Raw genomic sequence first — 20,126 nt, forward strand, 5'->3', positions numbered from 1 at the left:
CTAACCCAATGCAAAGAAAGAAAGAACCTTGAAAAAAGATTTGACAAAATGCTAATGAGAATAAAGAACTTAGAGAAGAATATAAGTGAATTGATGGAGCTGAGAAATACAATGTGAGAACTTCGCGAAGCATTCACAAGTTTCAACAGCCAAATTGACCAAGCAGAAGAAAGGATATCAGAGGTCAAAGATAAACTCAATGAAATAAAATGAGAAGGCAAGATTAGAGAAAAAAAGGTAAAAAGGAATGACCAAAGTCTCCAAGAAATATGGGACTATGTGAAAAGACCTAATCTACATTTGATAGGTGTACCTGAATATGACGGAGAGAATGAATCCAAGCTGGAAAATACTCTTCAGGATATTATCCAGGAAAACTTCCGCAACCTAGCAAGGAAGGCCAATTTTCAAGTCCAGGAATTACAGAGAACACCACAAAGATATTCCTCAAGAAGAGCAACCCCAAGGCACATAATCATCAGATTCACCGGGGTTGAAATGAAGGAGAAAATGCTAAGGGCAGCCAGAGAGAAAGGTCGGGTTACCCACAAAGGGAAGCCCATCAGACTCACAGCAGATCTCTCAGCAGAAACCCTACAAGCCAGAAGAGAGTGGGGACCAATATTCAACATCCTTAAAGAAAAGAACTTTCAACCTAGAATTTCATATCCAGCCAAACTAAGCTTCATAAGTGAAGGAAAAATAAAATCCTTTGCGAACAAGCAAGTACTTGGAGATTTCATCACCACCAGGGCTGCTTTACAAGAGCTCCTGAAAAAGGCACTAAACATAGAAAGGAACAACCAGTACCAGCCACTCCAAAAACATACCAAATGGTAAAGAACATCAACACAATGAAGAAACTGCATCAGCTAATGGGCAAAACAATGAGCCAGCATCAAAATGACAGGATCAAACTCACACGTAACAATATTAACTGTAAATGCAAATGGGCTAAATGCCCCAATCAAAAGACACAGACTGACAAATTGGATAAAAATCCAAAACCCATCGGAGTGCTGTATCCAGGAAACCCATCTTACTTGCAAGGATACACAAAGCCTTAAAATAAAGGGATGGAGGAAGATTTACCAAGCAGTTGGAGAGCAAAAAAAAAAAGCAGGAGTTGCAATTCTCATCTCTGATAAAATAGACTTTAAACCAACAAAGATCAAAAGAGACAAAGAAGGACATAATGGTAAAAGGATCAATGCAACAAGAAGCGCTAGCAATCCTAAATATGTATGCACCCAATACAGGAGCACCCAGATACATAAGGCAAGTTCTTAATGACTTACAAAGAGACTTAGACTCCCACACAATAATAGTGGGAGACTTTAACACCCCGTTGTCAATATTAGACAGATCAACGAGACAGAAAATTAACAAGGATATCCAGGATTTGAACTCAGTCCTGGACCAAGCAAACCTAATAGACATTTAAAGAACTTTACACCCCAAATCCACAGAATATACATTCTTCTCAGCATCACATCACACCTACTCTAAAATTGACCATATAACTGGAAGTAAATCACTCCTAAGCAAATGTAAAAGAATGGAATTCATAACAAACAGTCTCTCAGACCACAATGCAATCAAGTTAGATCTCAGAATTCAGAAACTAACTCAGAACCACACAGCTTCATGGAAACTGAACAACTGGCTCTTGAAAGTTGACTGTATAAACAATGAAATGAAGGCAGAAATAAAGATGTTCTTTGAAACCAACAAGAATGAAGACACAATATACCAGAATCTCTGGGACATATTTAAAGCAGTATCTAGAGGGAAATATATAGCAATAAATGCCCACATGAGAAGCAAGGAGAGATTTAAAATTGACACCCTATCATCAAAATTGAAAGAGCTAGAGGGGCAAGATAAAAAAACTCAAAACCTAGCAGAAGACAAGAAATAACTAAGATCAGAGCAGAACTGAAGGAGAAAGACACAAAAAAAAAACCCTTCAAAAAATCAATAAATCCTGGAGCTGATTTTTTGAAAATATCAACAAAATAGACCACTAGCCAGATTAATAAAAAAGAAAAGAGAGAATAATCAAATAGATGCAATAGAAAACGATAAAGGGGATATCACCACAGATTCCACAGAAATTCAAACCATCACCAGAGATTATTACAAACAACTCTATGCACATAAACTAGTAAACCTGGAAGAAATGGATAAATTCCTGGACACTTGCATCCTCCCAAGCCTAAACCAGGAAGAAGTTGAAAGCCTGAATAGGCAGACAGACAAGAAGTTGAGGCAGCAATTAAGAGCCTACCACCCAAAAAAAGCCCAGGTCCAGATGGGTTCACAGCCTAATTCTACCAGACATACAAAGATGAGCTGGTACCATTCCTTCTGAAACTACTCCAAACAATACAAAAAGAGGGAATCCTTCCCAAATCATTTTATGAGACCAACATCATCCTGATATCAAAATCTGGCAGAGTCTCAGCAATGAAAGAAAGCTTCAGGCCAATATCCATGATGAACATAGATGCAAAAATCTTCAATAAAATACTGGCAAACTGATTGCAACAGCACATCAAAAGGCTTATCCAACATGATCAAGTAGGATTCATCCCGGGGATGCAAGGCTGGTTCAACATATGCAAGTCTATAAACGTAATTCACCACATACACAGAAACAAAGACAACAACCACATGATTATCTCAATTGATGCAGAGAAGGCCGTTGACAAAATTCAGCAGCGCTTTATGCTAAAAACCCTCAATAAACTAGGTATTGACGGAACATATCTCAAAATAATAAAAGCTATTTATGACAAACCAACAGCCAATATCATACTGAATGGACAAAAACTGGAAGCATTCCCTTTGAAATCTGGCACTAGACAAGGATACTGTCTCACCACTCCTATTCAATATAGTACTGGAAGTTCTAGCCAGAGCAATGAGGCAAGAAAAAGAAATAAAGGGTATTCAAATAGGAAAGGAGGAAGTCACATTGTCTCTATTTACAGACGAAATGATTGTATGTCTAGAAGATCCCATCGTCTTAGCCCAAAATCTCCTGAAACTGATAAGCGACTTCAGCAAAGTCTCAGTTTACAAAATCAATGTACAACAATCACAAGCATTCCTATACACCAATAACAGACTTAAAGAGAACCAAATCAAGAACGAACTGCCATTCACAATTGCTACAAAGAGAATAAAATACCTAGGAATACAACTAACAAGGAATGTAAAGGACCTCTTCAAGGAGAACTACAAACCACACAACGAAATAAGAGAGGACACAAACAGATATAGAAACATTCCATGTTCATGGTTAAGAAGAATCAATGTAGGGAAAATGGCCATACTGCCCAAAGTAATTTACAGATTCCACACTATCCCCATCAAGCTACCAATGACCTTCACAGAACTGGAAAAAATCCACCTTAAACTTCATATGGAACCAAAAGAGAGCCCACATAGTCAAGTCAATTCTAAGCAAAAAGAACAAAGCAGGAGGCATCACACTACCAGACTTCAAACTATATTACAAGGCTACAGTAATCAAAACAGCATGGTACTGGTACCAAAACAGAGATATAGACCAGTGGAACAGAACAGAGGCCTTAGAGGCAACACCACACACGTACAACCATCTGATCTTTGAAAAACTTGACAAAAACAAACAATGGGGAAAGGGGTCCCTGTTTAATAAATGGTGTTGGGAAAACTGGCTAGCCATGTGCTGAAGGCAGAAACTGGACCCCTTCCTGACACCTTACACTGAAATTAACTCCAGATGGATTAAAGACTTAAACATAAGACCTAACACCATAAAAACCCTCGAAGAAAACTTAGGCAAAACCATTCAGGACATAGGCATAGGCAAGGACTTCATGACCAAAACGCCAAAAGCATTGGCAACAAAAGCCAAAATAGACAAATGGGACCTAATCAAACTCCACAGCTTCTGTCTTCTTTTGAGAAACGTCTATTAATGTTCTTTGCTTTTTAATGGGATTGTTTTCATACTGTTGAATTGAGTTCCTTGTAAATTCTGGATATTAGTCCCTTGTCAGATGAATAGTTTGCAAATACTTTCTTCCTTTCAACAGACTGTCTCTTCAGTCTGTTAATTGTTTCCCTTGCTGTGCAGAAGATTTTTCATTTCATGTAGTCTCACTTGTCGTTATTTTTGTTGCCTGTGCTTTTGAGGTGTTACCCATAAAATCATTGCCTAGAGACCCATGTCTGGAAGTTGTTTTCCCTGTTATTTTCTAATAGTTATATCATTTTGGGGCTTATATTTAAGTATTTAATTCATATTGAGTTGATTTTTGTATATGGTGAGAGAAAAGGGTCCAATTTCATTCTTCTGCATATAGATATCCAGTTTTCCCATCACGGCTTATTGAAGAGTACGTCCATTCTCCAATGTGTGTACTTGCTGTCTTTGTCAAAAATCCATCGACTGTAAATATTTGGAATGATTCCTGGGTTCTGTATTCTGTTCCACTGGTTTATGTGTCGTTTTATACCAATACCATGCTGTTTTGGTTACTGTAGTCTTGTAATATATTTTGAAGTCAGATAATGTGATGCCTCCAGTTTTGTTCTTTTGGTCGGGATTGCTTTCGCTGTTTGGGCTCTTTTTTGGTTCCATGTGAACATTAGGATTTTTTTTTTCCATTTCTGTGAAAAATAACATTGATATTTGGATAGAAATTGCATTGAATTTATAGATTTCTTTGGATAGTATAGTCATTTTAACAATATTAATTCTTTCAATCCATGAGCATGAAATGGCTTTTCATTTGTTAGTGCTCTCTTCAATTTCTTTCACTGGTGTTTTGTCGTTTTCCTTATAGAGGTTTTTCACTTCCTTGGTTAAATTTATCCTTAAGTTTTTTTTTTTTAATAGCTGTTACACATGGGATTGCTTTCTTGATTTCTTTCTCAGGTACTTCATTATTGGTGTATAGAAACACTACTGATTTTGTATCCTGAAACTTTACTGAATTTGTTTATTAGTTCTAAGAATTTTTGGTGAAATCATTTGTTCTTTTCTGAGTATAGGATCATGTTGCTTGCAAATGGGAAAAATTTGACTTCTATTTTTCAATTTGTATGCCTTTTATTTTTTTTTTTTTTTCTTGCCTGATTGCTCTGGCTAGGACTTTCAGTTATGTTGAATAGAAGTGGTAAAAGTGAACATCCTTGTCTTGTTCTAGTTCCTAGAAAAAAGGGTTTCATGTCTTTCTCATTCAATATGATGTTACCTGTGGGTGTCATATATGGCTTTTATTATGTTGAGCTATGTTCCATATACACCTAGTATTTTAGAGTTTTTATCATTAAGGGATGTTGAATTTTATCAAATGCTTTTCCTGCATCAGTTGAGATAACTATATGGTTTTTGTCATTCATTTTGTTGACATAATGTATCATGTTTATTCATTTACATATGTAGAACCATGCTTGCATTCCTGGGATAAATTTCACTTGATAGCGGTGTATTGTCTTTTTGATCTGTTGTTGAATTTATTTATTTGTTTGTTTGTTTATTTTGTGAGACAGGATCTTGCTCTGTCACCCAGTGTTCACTGCAGTGGTGCAATCATAGCTCACTGCAGCCTCCACCTCCTGGGCTCAAGTGATCCTCCCATCTGAGCATCCTGAATAGCTGGGGATACAAGTATAAGCCACCAGCACACCGACTAATTTTTGTAATTTTTGTGGAGACAGGGTTTCACCGTGTTTTCCAGGCTGGTCTCATATTCCTAGGCTCCAATGATCTGCCTGCCTCAGCTTCCCACAGCAGGATCATTTGAGCCCAGGAGTTAGAGACTAGTCTGGGAAACATGGCAAAACCAGGCATGAAGCCAGCATGTCCAAGCCTGCTGCTGGATTTAGTTTGTTAGTTTTTTGTTGAGGCTGTTTATTTCTGTGTTCATCAAGGATATTGGCCTGTAGCTTTCTTTTTTTCTTGTGTTCCTGTCTGGTTTTGGTAGCAGGGTAATGCCGGCCTTGTTGAACAAGTTAGGGAGAATTTCCTTCTCTTCAGTTTTTTGGAATACTTAATAACTTATATTATTAGTTCTTCTTTACATGTTTGGTAGAATTTGGTAGTGAAGTCATCCCATCCTGAGTTTGTTTGGATACTTTTTGTTGCTGACTCAATCTCATTACTTGCTTTTGATATGTTCAGGTTTTATATCCCATCTTTGTTTGGATACTTTTTATTGCTGACTCAACCTCATTACTTGCTTTTGGTATGTTCAGGTTTTCTGTTTCTTTCTGATTCAATCTTAGAAGGTTGCATGTGTCCAGAAATGTATCCATTTCCTCTTGGTTTTCCTGTTAGCATATAGTTATTCTTAGTAGTCTTTATCTTTTGTATTTCTGTAATGTAAGTTGTAATGCCTTCTTTTTCATTCCTGATTTTGTTTATTTGGATCCTCTTTCATTTTTTTCTTTGTTAGTCAAAGTTTATTAACTTTATTCATCTTTTCAAAAAAACCAAGTTTTCATTTCATCGATTCTTTGTATTTTTTAGACCATTTTATTTACTTATTGCTCTGATCTTTATTATCTGTTTCATTCTACTGATTTTGAGTTTAGTTCTTGCTTTTCTGGTTCCTTCAATCATTTCATTATATTGTTTATTTAAAATCTTTTTACCTTTTTGATGTAGGCATTTATTGCTATAAACTTCTCTCTTAGCAGTGCTTTTGCAGTATCCCATAGATTTTGCTATGTTTTGTTTCAATTTTCATATGTTTGAGGAGATCTTTTCACTTGCATCTTAATTTCTTCATTGACTCAGTATTCATTCAGGAACGTGTTTAATTTTCATATAGTATATTGTTTCTAAGTTCCTCTTGGTGTTGATTTCTAGCTTCATTTCGTTGTGATCTGAGAAGATACTGATATGACATAAATTAAAAAAATTTGTTGCATCTCATTTTGTGGCCAAACTTATCGTCTCTCCTGGAGAATGTTCATGTGCTGGTGAGAAGAATGTGTATTTTTCTTGGATAAAATGTTCTGTGGATGTCTGTTCACTTCATTTGATCTAAAGTCCAGTTTAAACCTAATATTCTTTGTTGATTATCTGTCTAGATGATTTATTTAATGCTAAGAATATGCTGTTGAAGTCTCTCAATATTATTGTATTGGAATCGACTTCTCCCTTTAGATGTAGTGATACTTACTTTATATGTCTGGGTGCTTCAGTGTTGGGTGCATATATATTTAGAATGTAATTTTCTCTTACTGAATGGATCCCTTTATCATTATGAAATAATCTAATTTGGCTCTTTTTACTGTTTTTTTGCTTAAAGTGTATTCTATCTGATATATGTATAGCTACTCCTGCTTGCTTTTGATTTCTGTTTGTGAGGAATATCTTTTCCTGTACCTTCACTTTGAGTCTATACGTGTCTTTACAGGTTAAGAAGTTTCTTGTAGGCAGTAAATAGACGGATCACATTTTTTTAAAAACCCATTCAGCCATTCTGTACTTTTCAAGTGGAAAATTTAATTCATTTACATTTATATTAGCATTCCATTACTGTTGATATGTGAGATTTTGGTCCTGTCATATTGTTAATTGTTTTCTGGATGTTGTATGTATCTTCTGTTCCTTGATTTCTTTTGATTTTACATTTTTGTATCAGACTTTGAGTCCTTTCTCTCCCTCATTTGCGTGTTTGCTTTACCAGTGAGTTTTACACTTTTATGTGTTGTTCATAATGGTAGTATTGCCCTTTTGCTTCCAGGTTTAGGATTCCCTCAATGATTTCTTGCAGGGCTTTTCTAGTAGTGTTGAATTCGCTTAGTTTTTGTTTGTCTGGGAAAAACTTTATTTCTCCAAAGAGCATAACTTTATTTGTCTACGATAAAGTAACTTTATTTAGAAATAACTTTATTTCTCCCAAATGGATAAGTTTGTTGGGTATAGTATTTCTTGACTTCCAGATATTGTCTTTCAGCACTTTGAATGTGTTATTCTATTCTCTTCTGGCCTTTAAGGTTTTTAATGATAAATCTGCTGTAAGTCTGATGGAGCCTCCTTTATAGGTGACTAGATGCTTTTCTCTTGCTATTTTTAAAATTTTCTCATTGTCATTGACTTTAGACAGTTTGACTATAATGTACCACAGAGAAGGCCTTTTTGCATTGTATCTGTTTGGGGATTGTTGGGCCTCCTGTATCTCATTGTCTAAATCTCTTACTAGAGTTGGGAAGTTTTTATCTATTAATTCATCAGTAGTTTTTTGAATGCCTTTGTTCTCTCTTCACCTTTGGGAATGCTGATAATTCAGATATGTGGTTGCTTTATGTTATCTCACATGTCATGTAGGCTTTGTCTATTCTTCCTAATTGTTTTGCTTCACTTTTGTTTGATTGGGTTATTTCAAGGGACCAGTCTTCAAGTTCTGAAATTCTTTCTATTGTTGAAGCTCTCAAATATATCTATTTTTATTTCATTCAATGAATTCTTTAGTTGCAGGATTTCTGTTTAGTTCTTCATTATGATATCTACCTCTTTGGTAAATTTTTTAATCATATCCTGAATTACTTTTCTCATTTCTTTGTATTCTTTATCTTTGTTCTCTTGTATCTCACTAAACTTCTTTAATATCATTATTTTGAATTATTTTTATGGGAATTTTATAAATTTCCTATTCATTGGGATCTGTAACTGGAGAATTATTGTATTATTTTGGAGTTACATATCCTTGCTTTTTCATGTTTTGTGTTTCTTTTCATTGCTATCTGTACATCTGGTATAACAGTTGCTTCTTCCAATTTTTTGGATTTATTTTCACAGGAGAGGACTTTCTGAATATGTATCTATGTTATTTGTCAGGTAGGGCACTTTGGCTTTGATTCTGGATGTGTGCAGTCGTATAGTCTCTTTGTAATTTATTTGGCTTTTTTTGTTTGTTTGCTTTGGTAAACAAAACCAGTGGTGTCTGTGACTTCCTCAGTGGCTGATGGTGTGGTTGTCAATGGAGGCTGTGGTGAAGTTTTATTGGGCACGGAGATAGCATGTGGGACAGTCCTTGGGCTTCAGTGGGGCCAGTAGCAGGCTGAGCCTGCCTATCTTTGTGCCCAGGGATAGCATATTGGCACTGGTGTTAGTGGGTCCTGGTGTGCTGATTCTTGGGCTGCTAGGAGGCTTGCTCTGGTGCCAGCAGTAGAGCCAGTGGGCTGGACCTTGGGCCCCTGGGCTTCAGGCATGGCATAGGCAATGTCACTAGCAGTGGTTGGACAACTCTCTAGCTCCTAAATGGCCTATGCTGGTGTTGGCAGTGGCTGTGACAGGCTGTGCAAGCTGGTCTACAGGTGGTAAGTATAGGTGGGTGCCAGCTGTGGTGGTAGTGGCAGACTGGGTTAGCCTGTCTTCCAGTGTCTGGGAAGAGTGCTCACAATGGTGGATGGAGCCATGGTGGTGGATGGTAGATGGAGCAGGGTGATCCGCAGGCCCTTAGGTGGTATATAGTTAAGCACTGGGGTGAGGGGTATGGGGGGTGGTCAAAGCCAGGCTGGACATACCTGTCTATATGTTCCCCTTCTCCCTGCCATCCAGTGGTGTGTATGGGTGCTGGCTGTGGTGGGCAGGGACAGGGTTATCCCAAGGCCTCTGGTGGAATGCTCAGGTTGGAGTGGCAGCAGCTGCACTATGGCTCTGGTGGCTGCTGGGGAGAGTGGGATTGCTTTAGTAGTAACAGCCTTGGGCAGGTGGTTGGCAAGTGTGTGCTTTGGCTATGGGTGGCAGCTATGTGTGGGGTAGCCTATCCTTAAGGCACGTGGAAATGTGAGGAAGCTCTGCTGCTGGAAGGGTGATTGGGTTGCTGTCAGTGTCTTGTACTTTGGCCGTGGTGGCAGTGATGGTGGCTGCAGGTAGGGAGTGTCAGTGGAGCTCCAGGAATACGGAAAGTTGGGTGCTGTTGGGCCCCCAGGCAGGATGCATTCTGATGGGGCTGGGCTCTTAAAATGACACTTTGCTGTAGCTACTTAGGACTTGGAGTGGTATGTGGGACCCAGTATGAGCTCCTTCTCTGGAGCAATTGCACTGCCTGGTCTTTGGGCAGTTCCCTATGTTAATTTCAGAGTTTGAAAGGGTTGAGAGGCTCTCCCATGGCTAGGAACGGAGTCTGTGGTGGGCCTGTGGACCACTGGGCATCCCTCACTTATACTCTCCCTACATTGGAGAGCCCCTCTGGGCTCCCAGCCAGTCCCAGCCAGGCAGGATGCCTTGTTTCTGTCTCCCTCTTTCTTTTAGGTGTTTCCTGTCACTTCGCTCTTGAATCCCAGTGTTCTGTCTTAGATTACATATTTGAAGTATGATTATCTACTCTCTATCTTGGTGTTTCTTTGTGGAGGAGGAAACTGCCAGATGCCTTTAGTCGTACATCTTGAAGCACCTCTGCTCTCATTCAGAGTTTAACTCTTGCTGAGGGAAGATAGATGCAAACAGATCTAGATTTTAACCACCCTATTGCTAAGTGTTTTGAGACAGTGACCAGAGCCGTATTGTAGGCAGTATACATATATTACCTCATTTTGTTCTTAAGAAACCCAATCATAGGCATTACTGTTTTCCCTGTTGGACGCATTAGGAAGTTGAAGTATATAGAGGGTAAGTAACTTGCACAAAGTAGTCCATGGTTCAGGTGGGATGTGAATCTAGGCAGCTTGGCCCCAGAGCCTGTGCACTTGCCATGTGTTTGCCTAAACATACCTTAGATGTATTCTTATTCCCTTTAATAATTAATCTAAAATATATAGTTGTTAAGGCATCTCACTGCTTCACTTGAGTCAGACACCAGATTAGCAAATAGAGTCAGAAGAAATTTCCTGGCTCACGCCTGTAATCACAGCACTTGGGGAGGCTGAGTTGGGTGGATCATCTAAGGTCAGGAGTTCAAGACCAGCCTGATCAACACCCCATGTCTATTTAAAAAATGCAAAAATTAGCCGGGCATGGTGGCGCATGCCTGTAATCCCAGCTTCTTGGGAGGCTGAGGCAGGACAATTACTAAAACCCGGGAGGTGGAGGTTGCTGTGAGCCAAGATTGTGCCATTGCACTCCAACCTGGGCAACAAGAGCAAAACTCCATCTCAAAGAAAATAAAAGAAAAGAAATTTCTAGGGGAAATAGCAAATGTCGGAGAAAGAGTATGCACTTCATGTCAGCTGGAATCAAATTGGAATCTTGGCTTCATACTTAGGGTGAGTGGGAAATTTTGATATGTAAATAACCTCTCTCTGCTTGGTTTCTTCATTTGTAAAATGAGTATACAAATATCTACCCTATAGCTTATTTTATCTGGGGGATTAGATAAGAACTTAAAGCTTTATGACTGTTCCATGCGCATCTTTCTTGCCTTCCTCATTCCCTCCATACTTCCTCCTTTCTCCCTTCCTTCATTCTTTCAGCCGCCGATCCCAATCTTTCCAGCAACAAGAACTACTTTTATAACTATTTCCCCAGTAAAGGCAGCAGGACTGGAGTAGTGGGGAAGCAAAGGGTAAAATAAAATAGACATCTTTTTGGAGGTAGAATGAATAGGTCTTATAATTTGATTGGATGTGAAAAGACGTAGTAGGAGACTTTGTTATTGCTAGGTTGTCTGACTTTCACAGCCCACAGTATGCTCAGGGATACAAGAATAGAAACTCATTAAATTTTCTAAAACTGAACTTGAACCTCTTTCTGCCTGATGACAGAACAATTAAAGTAGGCATTTTCAGTTAAATTTAGTTCAAGTCTGGGATGCACAATTGCCTCACCTGTCACTGTTCATCAGTGTCTACCCTGCTGGCATCCAGTACTTCCCACGTCTGTGTTTGCCTGTGTCCCTGTCTGGTCTCTGCGCTCTTAGGATTGTTGTTGGCTTTCTGTCTTGGCTGACTTCCACACTCTGCTGGGGAACCACAGAAAGTGTTGCTGCTCTTCCGCACTTCTCTGTACCCAAGATGACTTGTGTTCTTATATGGCCACTTCAGTTTCTAAAATCCCTTTTCTCTGCTGATTTCCCCAAATTTATCTGACGATTCCATTAGCCACATGGTTCCTTCATCCACTACCAATCCAGGTATGGGTCAGAACCCAGGCTTCTTTTAGCCACCACTTATCAGGTATCTAAACTCCTTTTCAAAGTCCCCTTTCCCTAGGCTGGGATGGGAAATGAAGAAAAGTAACTTCTTTCTTTTCTGCTCCTTTTGATATCATTTTATGCCTTGATTCACTTGAGGATTATTCTTCTGAGACTTAAAGAAATCCTCCCCCTTCTTTTTCCAAAAGCCCAATTAGTGAAATTCCAGATTGCTGGAATTCAAACTAATGATGGTGCTATGAGTTTCAAAAACCTATTTTGGTGCTCAAAAAGCAAAAGCTTACCTCTATTTATCTCCTTCTATATTTGGCTTTGCACATCCCCCTGAGGCAAAGCATATTTCTAGTTAAATAGAGAAGGTCACCTGTGGTCCTAGTGGTGGTAGAAGGAGAGATTGGGTTAATATCTCAAGATTTTATCCAACTACATTTTGTTGACCAGCTAGATTACATAACTGTCATTATAAAGAATATGGAGAAATGTGAACTACTTGTATACTGTTGTTGAGAGTGTAAATTGATAGAAACTCCCTAGAGGACAAGCTAGCGATATATTTCAAAATTACACATATGCATACTTTTTACACGATGATTCTTCTAGAAATTTTCCTTAAGAAAATGAGTGAACAAATGTATTAATTTGTATAAAAAGCAATATTTATTACTGTATCAATTTATGATAATAGAGGTGAGAAATAGTTCAAATAACTAGCCATAAAGGATTTTGTTAAATGCATTGATATATACATGCAATGGAACACTCTTCAGTCATTCAAAGTGATTTTCTATTTCTTGACGTTGGAAAATGTCCATGATATTTTTATTAAGTGAAAAATGAGATTACAAAAAATCACACATAGTATGATCTCTCTTTTTGCAAAAAAGTGTAAGTATATATATGTAAGTACATATATGTATAAAACACTATACATCTACACACCTCCTTAGCTCCTACCTACCAAGATCTGGAGAATATAAACAGTGGCTATCTCTGAGTGATAGAATTATGGATCATGTTTACTTTCTTCTTTATGGCTCTTTGTATTATCTGATGTTGAAATAGTGTTTGTGTAATGCTTTTACAATTAGAAAAAGCTAAAAAATTGTGTTTTTTAATGAGAAGAAAAAATATTCAGGAGAAAAAAAATTAAAGAATTACCAGCTAGACTCAATATTTCAGGAGCCTTGAGGTCACCTTGCTCAGCTGACTGTAAAATAATGTTATTTCCACTCAGACTTGTAGGTAATCCCATTCTTAGGGTATAAGAGAGAGAGGCAATGTATGATAGAACATTCTATGTAAGAGGAATCAATACATTTATAGTGTGCATTTTCTTTTTTTTTTTTTTTTTTTTTGAGACGGAGCTTCACTCTTGCTACCCAGGCTAGAGTGCAATGGTGCAATCTCGGCTCACCGCAACCTCCGCCTCCTAGGTTCAGGCAATTCTCCTGCCTCAACCTCCTGAGTAGCTGGGATTACAGGCATGTGCCACCATGCCCAGCTAATGTTTTTTGTATTTTTAGTAGAGACGGGGTTTTGCCATGTTGACCAGGATGGTCTCGATCTCTTGACTTCGTGATCCACCCGCCTCAGCCTTCCAAAGTGCTGGGATTACATGAGCATTTTCTTAATATTAGGACAGGGGGGAAAATGACATCCAAGAAAAGCTATTGCTCCAAGCTTCTCTCTATACTCCTAATCTCAATTCCCTATATCTAAACCCACAGCTTTGGGATGAAATATTGAAATCATAAATTTGCACCATTTCATTTTCTTATGTTATGCTTTTGAGTTCAGTGGGAGTTCATTAAAAAAAAGTGTAACCAAAGAACAGGATATGAATGATAGTAGCTTTTGAAAGGAAATGACCAAAATGCTTATATTTAAACCTGTCAAATGTGCTTAGGTTATTTCATAAACATGGATATATAATTTTCATACATATCATACATACGGCTTATTTCAAATTTAGTGTCATGAAACCATTTTGTAGACTTTGAGTCCTGGGTTAATTTTGCTGCTCTAGCTGCCTTAGTATTAAAGACCTGCCTAGAAAGCTACAATTAAACCCTGCTTTGGTTTCTCAGAAAATTACTACACTGAATACATTTTACCAATACAGTTGTCTTCTGCCGAAAGGCAAATGGACTGAGAATTTAATTGTGCTTGATTTGAGAGGAAAACTCATTCCATATTTCATTTTTGTAGCATTAATCACATGTTCTGTTATTAGAAAATTTTATGTTCTCTAACTAAATCATAAAGTGACTCCACTGCTTCTGAGAAGTATCACAGTGGTATACCTAGGAATTGATATTTCTTCTTTAATCAACAAAATATGCATTGGTATTTTTTGAACATCTACTTTTGAACATCTACTGGGAAATTACTTGTTTGAATGTGCAGGGATCTCAAATGCAAATAGCTTCAGGACCAGGCATATAGCATTAATCAGGTGATCTGGTATTATACATCAGGGAGTGATGGGGCCTTTGGTAAATGGGAACATCATGTTTGCCATAAAGCCATAGAGATTCTTTAAGACATTGTGCAGGCCAAACAAAATGCATCTTGGTCCTAATTCCTAACCCCTAGTCACCCAGGCAAAATGTTTTAGTAGATTAAATTTCTCTCATGAATCATAACATTTTAGAGCACATACTTAGGTAGTCTTGTAGATCTTCTGGCACACACTGGTACAGCAACCCAAGTTTTCATTACCTATTTTGACTGGTTGGGGCACCAGCCAAATCGATTGGCTGGTTTCATTCCCCTGATCTCTAATAATGAAACTGGTTCAGTGGTTAAACATCTTAAAGGTCTCTCAGGTAGTGTAGTAAAGAATGGAACTGGGAATTCAAATCAAAATTTCTTGTACATTCTCCCTTTCTCTACTGTTGGCAGGGTAGTGCTGTCCCTTAACTGTCCCTCTAGCACTGTGTCTTAGTCCAGCCTAGAGGCAGTCTGTGGCTGGCTCTACCCATAAACCAGTTTGGTGCAGTACACTAAGAATTGTGAATGCAAAGACCTCGGTTCTAGCCCAGGGTCTGTCACTGGCTAATCAAGTGGCTAGAGGTCAGATAACTCAAGTGTGGAAGCACCAGATGTCAGAGGTGGTCCTTATATCCCAGGTTTCCAGGTTCCAAGCTCAAAGCTCTAGATTTTGTATCAAAGTCCAGATTTTCTTCTTTTAAACAGGGTGTCATGGTTTCAATCAATTTCCCAACAGATCAATATTTTTTTTGAGATGGAGTTTTGTTTTTGTTGTCCAGGCTGGAGTGCAATGGCATTATCTCAGCTCACCACCACATCTGCCTCCGAAGTTCAAGCAATTCTCCTGCCTCAGCCTCCTGAATAGCTGGGATTACAGGCATGCACCACCATGCCCAGCTAATTTTGCATTTTTAGTAGAGACGGGATTTCTCCATGTTGGTCAGGCTGGTCTCAAACTCCCGACCTCAGGTGATCTGCCTACCTCGACCTCCCAGAGTACTGGGATTACAGGCATGAGCCACTGTGCCCAGCCCCAACAGATCAATTTAGCATTTCAATTTCGAGTGCCTTAAGAGGACTGACTAAACAACTCTGTTTTCTGACCATCCTCTTTTCTTCTTTATAGGTTGTATGTAGGCCAGTATGGGCCTAACTATGTTTTACTGTGCTTTCGGTGGCATGGGCTGTGAATGCCACAGTTGCCTCAACTCTTAGAGCGATTCTGCATGCCAAGAATTGTAATAAACTGCCCTTCATTACCCAGCTTGGAAAAAACAGGCACTCTTTTGTTTTAGCATTTGTTACTTGCATTCTGTGGTTAAGCATTGTGTGTTATGCTTGCAAAAATGTATAGCTCATAGTTATTGAAGGGAGTTGTGTGTAGCTTTTTCCCTTCCTAATAAATTGTTTTTGTGAGAACCAGCTGGTGTTTGAAGAGCTAAGTTCTAGGAAAAAAAAGAAATGACAGCTATAGAGCATGGGCAAAGGTCTAAAAATATGAAAGCCCAATCTGGCCAAGAGACGTTGGCCTGTGCAGAGAAAGTGCAGTGACAGTTTCAGCAGAGCCAGAAAAACTGTCCCTTTTCTGCCTGGAAAAGGGTTCATGTGAGATGTTAGGAAGACAGTTTAAGGGGGAAAATCCTAAGTAAATAGAATTTCAGCCAATACTTTGATGAACTTCACCCTTCTTTGGAATGTTTTCACTCTCTGAGGGGAAAACAGAGATTGAGTCATTTATCCAGCGAGTCAGAACTTTACTCAAAAGAAATACTCAGGAGATGTTTTCCCTGTGGTGCTTTCTGAAGACCCAATTTATGAGCTCTGTAACATTGTCAGAGAAATGTTCATTTCCAAGGAACTTTTCTCCCTTGATTTCTTTATTATTTGGCACTGTAAATTTTCATGACTGTGGGGAGGATTCCCTGACATAGTTATCTGATGGGAAAGTCTGATCCTCTCACTTAAAACAGATTTTTCATGTCTGTTCTACCTCCCTCTCCCCTTTGTAACTCCCTAAATTTCACACGTAGCACTCTGACTTTATAAATCTTTTTCTTTGATTCTGCAAACTGATTGTTAAATGTATGATATCATTCTTGGAACCATGTGACCTCTGGGTTCCTAAATGCAGATGTGATTTTGGTCCTGTACAGCAGAAGGAGATATTGAGCTAGAAGTTAATGTATTTTTTGTTTTTGTTTTTAAACTTAGTATGTAAACAATTGGTTTTAATGGCTTTATATTTTCAAATAATTAGTCAGCTGAGGGCTAAAATTGTTTTGGTAAGTGGACATTCTCTTCTTTCAGAGGAGCCTCAGCATAAAACCATTTTAATAAATATTTTCTACACAGAAAGAGCCATTTCCTTTCGCCGTAAGACACAATATTCACTTTCTAGTCTTCTCTCACTCCGCATGTTCTCCTGAGTACTCATTTCGTAAATGCCAGTTGTGACCATGCTGTATAGTTCTCTGGTTGTGGTTGAAGCTTCTGTAGGTACGTCAGCTTGCCGTATGTTACTTCAAAGCCTGCACTCAGGTGTCCTTGGAGAGGAAGTTTCCCTTCCTTTAAAGGCATCATCTTTCCATTTTGGAGAGAACAGTAGAATGCCACTTCTGAGGGTGCTGTGTCATCATACAGTCCTCCTCTTAGATGGCAGAGATGCATGGGATGTGGGCAGGACTGCCTTATAGCTACTGCTAATTAGATCTAGAGCATTTGGAGGGAGTTTCCATTTGGAACTACCCTCCATATTTTGATGCTTAGTTTTTTTTCCCAGAAGATTTAGTCTATTTTTTAAGCTAATGAGTAGAATTTTTGCTGAAAGTGTTCTATTATAATGACTATGCCAATTCAGTAAGTACCATCATTTTTTTTCTTGTCAAAATTTTTTTTTAAATATGTTTCTCAGGTGACCATTATTTTAAGCTGGATCATAATACACTGTACCTCAAATTTATGAATTTATTTTATATATAGATGCCCTGAAATTACTAGAAGTTTTCATCAGTTGTCTTTAGTCTTGTGCTTTCCATTATTTAACAGTATTACATGCCAGATAGTTGTTCTGAAGTGCTTGAAGCTCAGACAATGTTTAGTACCAAATCTATCAAGATTCCCTAGTTTAAATGCAGCTCAAGATGGTGATTTAGCTTTTATGTAATTTGAAACATTTAAGATGATTGTGTTTTCATTATGTTTACTCTCCTACATCCTGAAATTTGCAAATATGCTATGGTATTCCTATCACAAAGAATTATCCAGCTTCCTTATTGAAGCTGGGTCTTATGCCATACTCTGTCTGAATAGTGATGAAATAAATTTACCTCTAGGCGAGTTTTTTGTTAGAGTTAATAGGTATGCTCAATATGCTTTGTTATGTTTTGCTTTTAACCCTCTCCTTTAAGGAAAGCAAAAGAAAATTTGTTTGGACAAAACAGCAATTTTTCCAATGGCCATGTAGTTGGTGAAAAAAAGCAGCAGCTGGAGTTGGATTCTGTTGTAGAAGAAACCGTAACAGGAGATTATGCCTTAATCATAAATGGCCACAGTTTGGTGAGTTTGCCTAGGGTTTTTGTCCTTTCTTTTTCTTCACCGCAATCATCATTTCTTTTGTGCTATCATAATGAGACTTGTTTTGTCTTTTGCAGACAAATGTTACTACTAGAAATAGGGCATATGCGATGATTTCGTGTTTGCAAAGGGAAAGGAAACCTCTAATATATATCTCATACAATATTGTTTGGACCACCACAGTGAAGGGGAGGCTCCAGAGAAATGCTAAATTCACAGAGTATCAATCTTGTCTAAATGACTGTAGACCACTTAGCAGTATCATTTAAGCGCCTTTCTAGAGGGGAGTGTTACTGTTCACTGTTACTTAATTAAAATAATGCAACTGGGTGGATGTATTATAATTATTGCTCTTACTAATGTTTGTGATTTGTGGAGAACAACCTGACCTTTATATAATTACTGTACCAAATTATTGCCATTAATATACCTCTAGTGGTTTTTCTAAATAGCAGCATTTTACAGCAATGCCAAACAATTTGCTTTGATTAGGAAATCTGGCTCTTGTAATAGAATGAACTTGCATTGTACTTTTAATGTAGTTCAGATTCAAAATCTTGAACAAACATGAAAATACTCTTCTGAATTTCTAATTTAAAATACAAAAGCTCTAATTACACTCCAGTGGAATTATAATTTATATGCACAAAGAACTAATCTCACATCTTTTTCTGGCTTTGATGATGATTTTTCAATTTTGAGTTTGGAAAATAAATGTATCTTGTTGTAGACAGTTTCTTAGAGGACAAAAAAAGTTGGATATGAGGATACTGTGTTTTCTCCCTTGTGATCAGCTGTCTGTTAGCTCTTAGTGCTTAGGGCATTATCCAGCTGGATACCAGACATGTGTTGCCTTCTACACCGTGGAAAGTTACAGAGCTCAGTTGCAGGCCAAACTCAGTTGAAAGTTTGTCCAGATGACACAAACTTCTTCTTGCACAGATGAACAGTTACTGAAAATTATGACTGTCAGCTGGGTCTTAGAGCTAGTGGTCCCCATGCTGAATTTTCCAGGAACCACAGTATGAAAAGGGGACCTTATGAGTTACACTTTGACTTTTTCTCAGGCTCAAAGAGTCCAATGTGTGGTGGCATTAGAGTACTCAAATGATAATTTATACCTCTCTCTCTTTGTCTCTAAGTGCGTTGAAAGAAGGAAGTAAGACAGATGCTCTCCAAGAACCCTGTCAGCTTCAAAGTCTGAAACTGATGGAACCATGAAATTTCATTTTTAATTTAAGGAGAATTGACCATGTTTTTGCTAGTACAGTCAGAAAGTTGTTCCCCTCCCCCACCCCTACCATCGTGATTCTAATCTGCTCCAATCCTGATGCTTTGCAGAATGTAATTGGGTTTTTTTTTTCTCTCTGAGTCTTAGCATAGTTTTTGACTTGCTGATAATAAAAAGAAATGAAAAGAGAGAAAAAGAGGCCATTCTAGGGAAGACATGCAGTTACCTGTTTCCTCTTTGAGAAAGAGTGATAATATTTGAAAATGTCAACCCACAATTTCACCCAGGAATTATAGGTTTGAACATAAGAGTTTTCTGTACTGAGTTATGTTTTTATATTCATTTACCCATCCAGACATTCCTCCATTAGCATTTTTATTATGCATGCCCAGGTCATAGTTCTAAAGTCTGAGGATAAGGTTATGAATACAACATGGTCCTTGTTTTAGGGATTGCTGTCTAGTGGGTAAGATAATCACACAGTGGTATTACAAATACAAAGAGGAATGAACACAATGCTTTAAGAGCACAGAGGGAGACAAATTTACTTTCCTGTGGGAGAATCAGGGAAAATTTCCTGAGACAGCGATATTTTCAAGTAGAGGTAACGGCAAGTACAAAGGCACAGAGGCAAGAAAGAACCTATTCAATCATGAGAAACAAGCCATTTGGCATGATGGGAAAAAGTGTAGACTTAAAAGTGGTGGTAAAAGATAAAACTCAAA

General features: G+C 38.1%; 1 protein-coding gene across 23 annotated transcripts in view; it reads left to right on the forward strand.

Annotated features, from left to right (window-relative positions):
- Positions 1-20,126, forward strand: part of ATP8B4 (ATPase phospholipid transporting 8B4 (putative)) — a 381,647-nt gene that overhangs the window by 186,994 nt on the left and 174,527 nt on the right. For all 23 annotated transcript variants that reach the window (XR_004274964.1, XR_004274962.1, XR_004274963.1 and 20 more), the window contains one exon: positions 18,005-18,152. Coding sequence is in view for 16 of the 23 variants with exons in the window: in XM_032297795.1 (XP_032153686.1) it covers positions 18,005-18,152 (148 nt within the window). In the remaining 7 variants the exon portion in view is untranslated. The remainder of the gene's footprint in view (positions 1-18,004; positions 18,153-20,126) is intronic.

This window comes from Sapajus apella, unplaced genomic scaffold, assembly GCF_009761245.1.
Source record: "Sapajus apella isolate SASKATOON/1434 unplaced genomic scaffold, GSC_monkey_1.0 scaffold37, whole genome shotgun sequence".
In the NCBI taxonomy this organism is placed as follows: domain Eukaryota; kingdom Metazoa; phylum Chordata; class Mammalia; order Primates; family Cebidae; genus Sapajus; species Sapajus apella.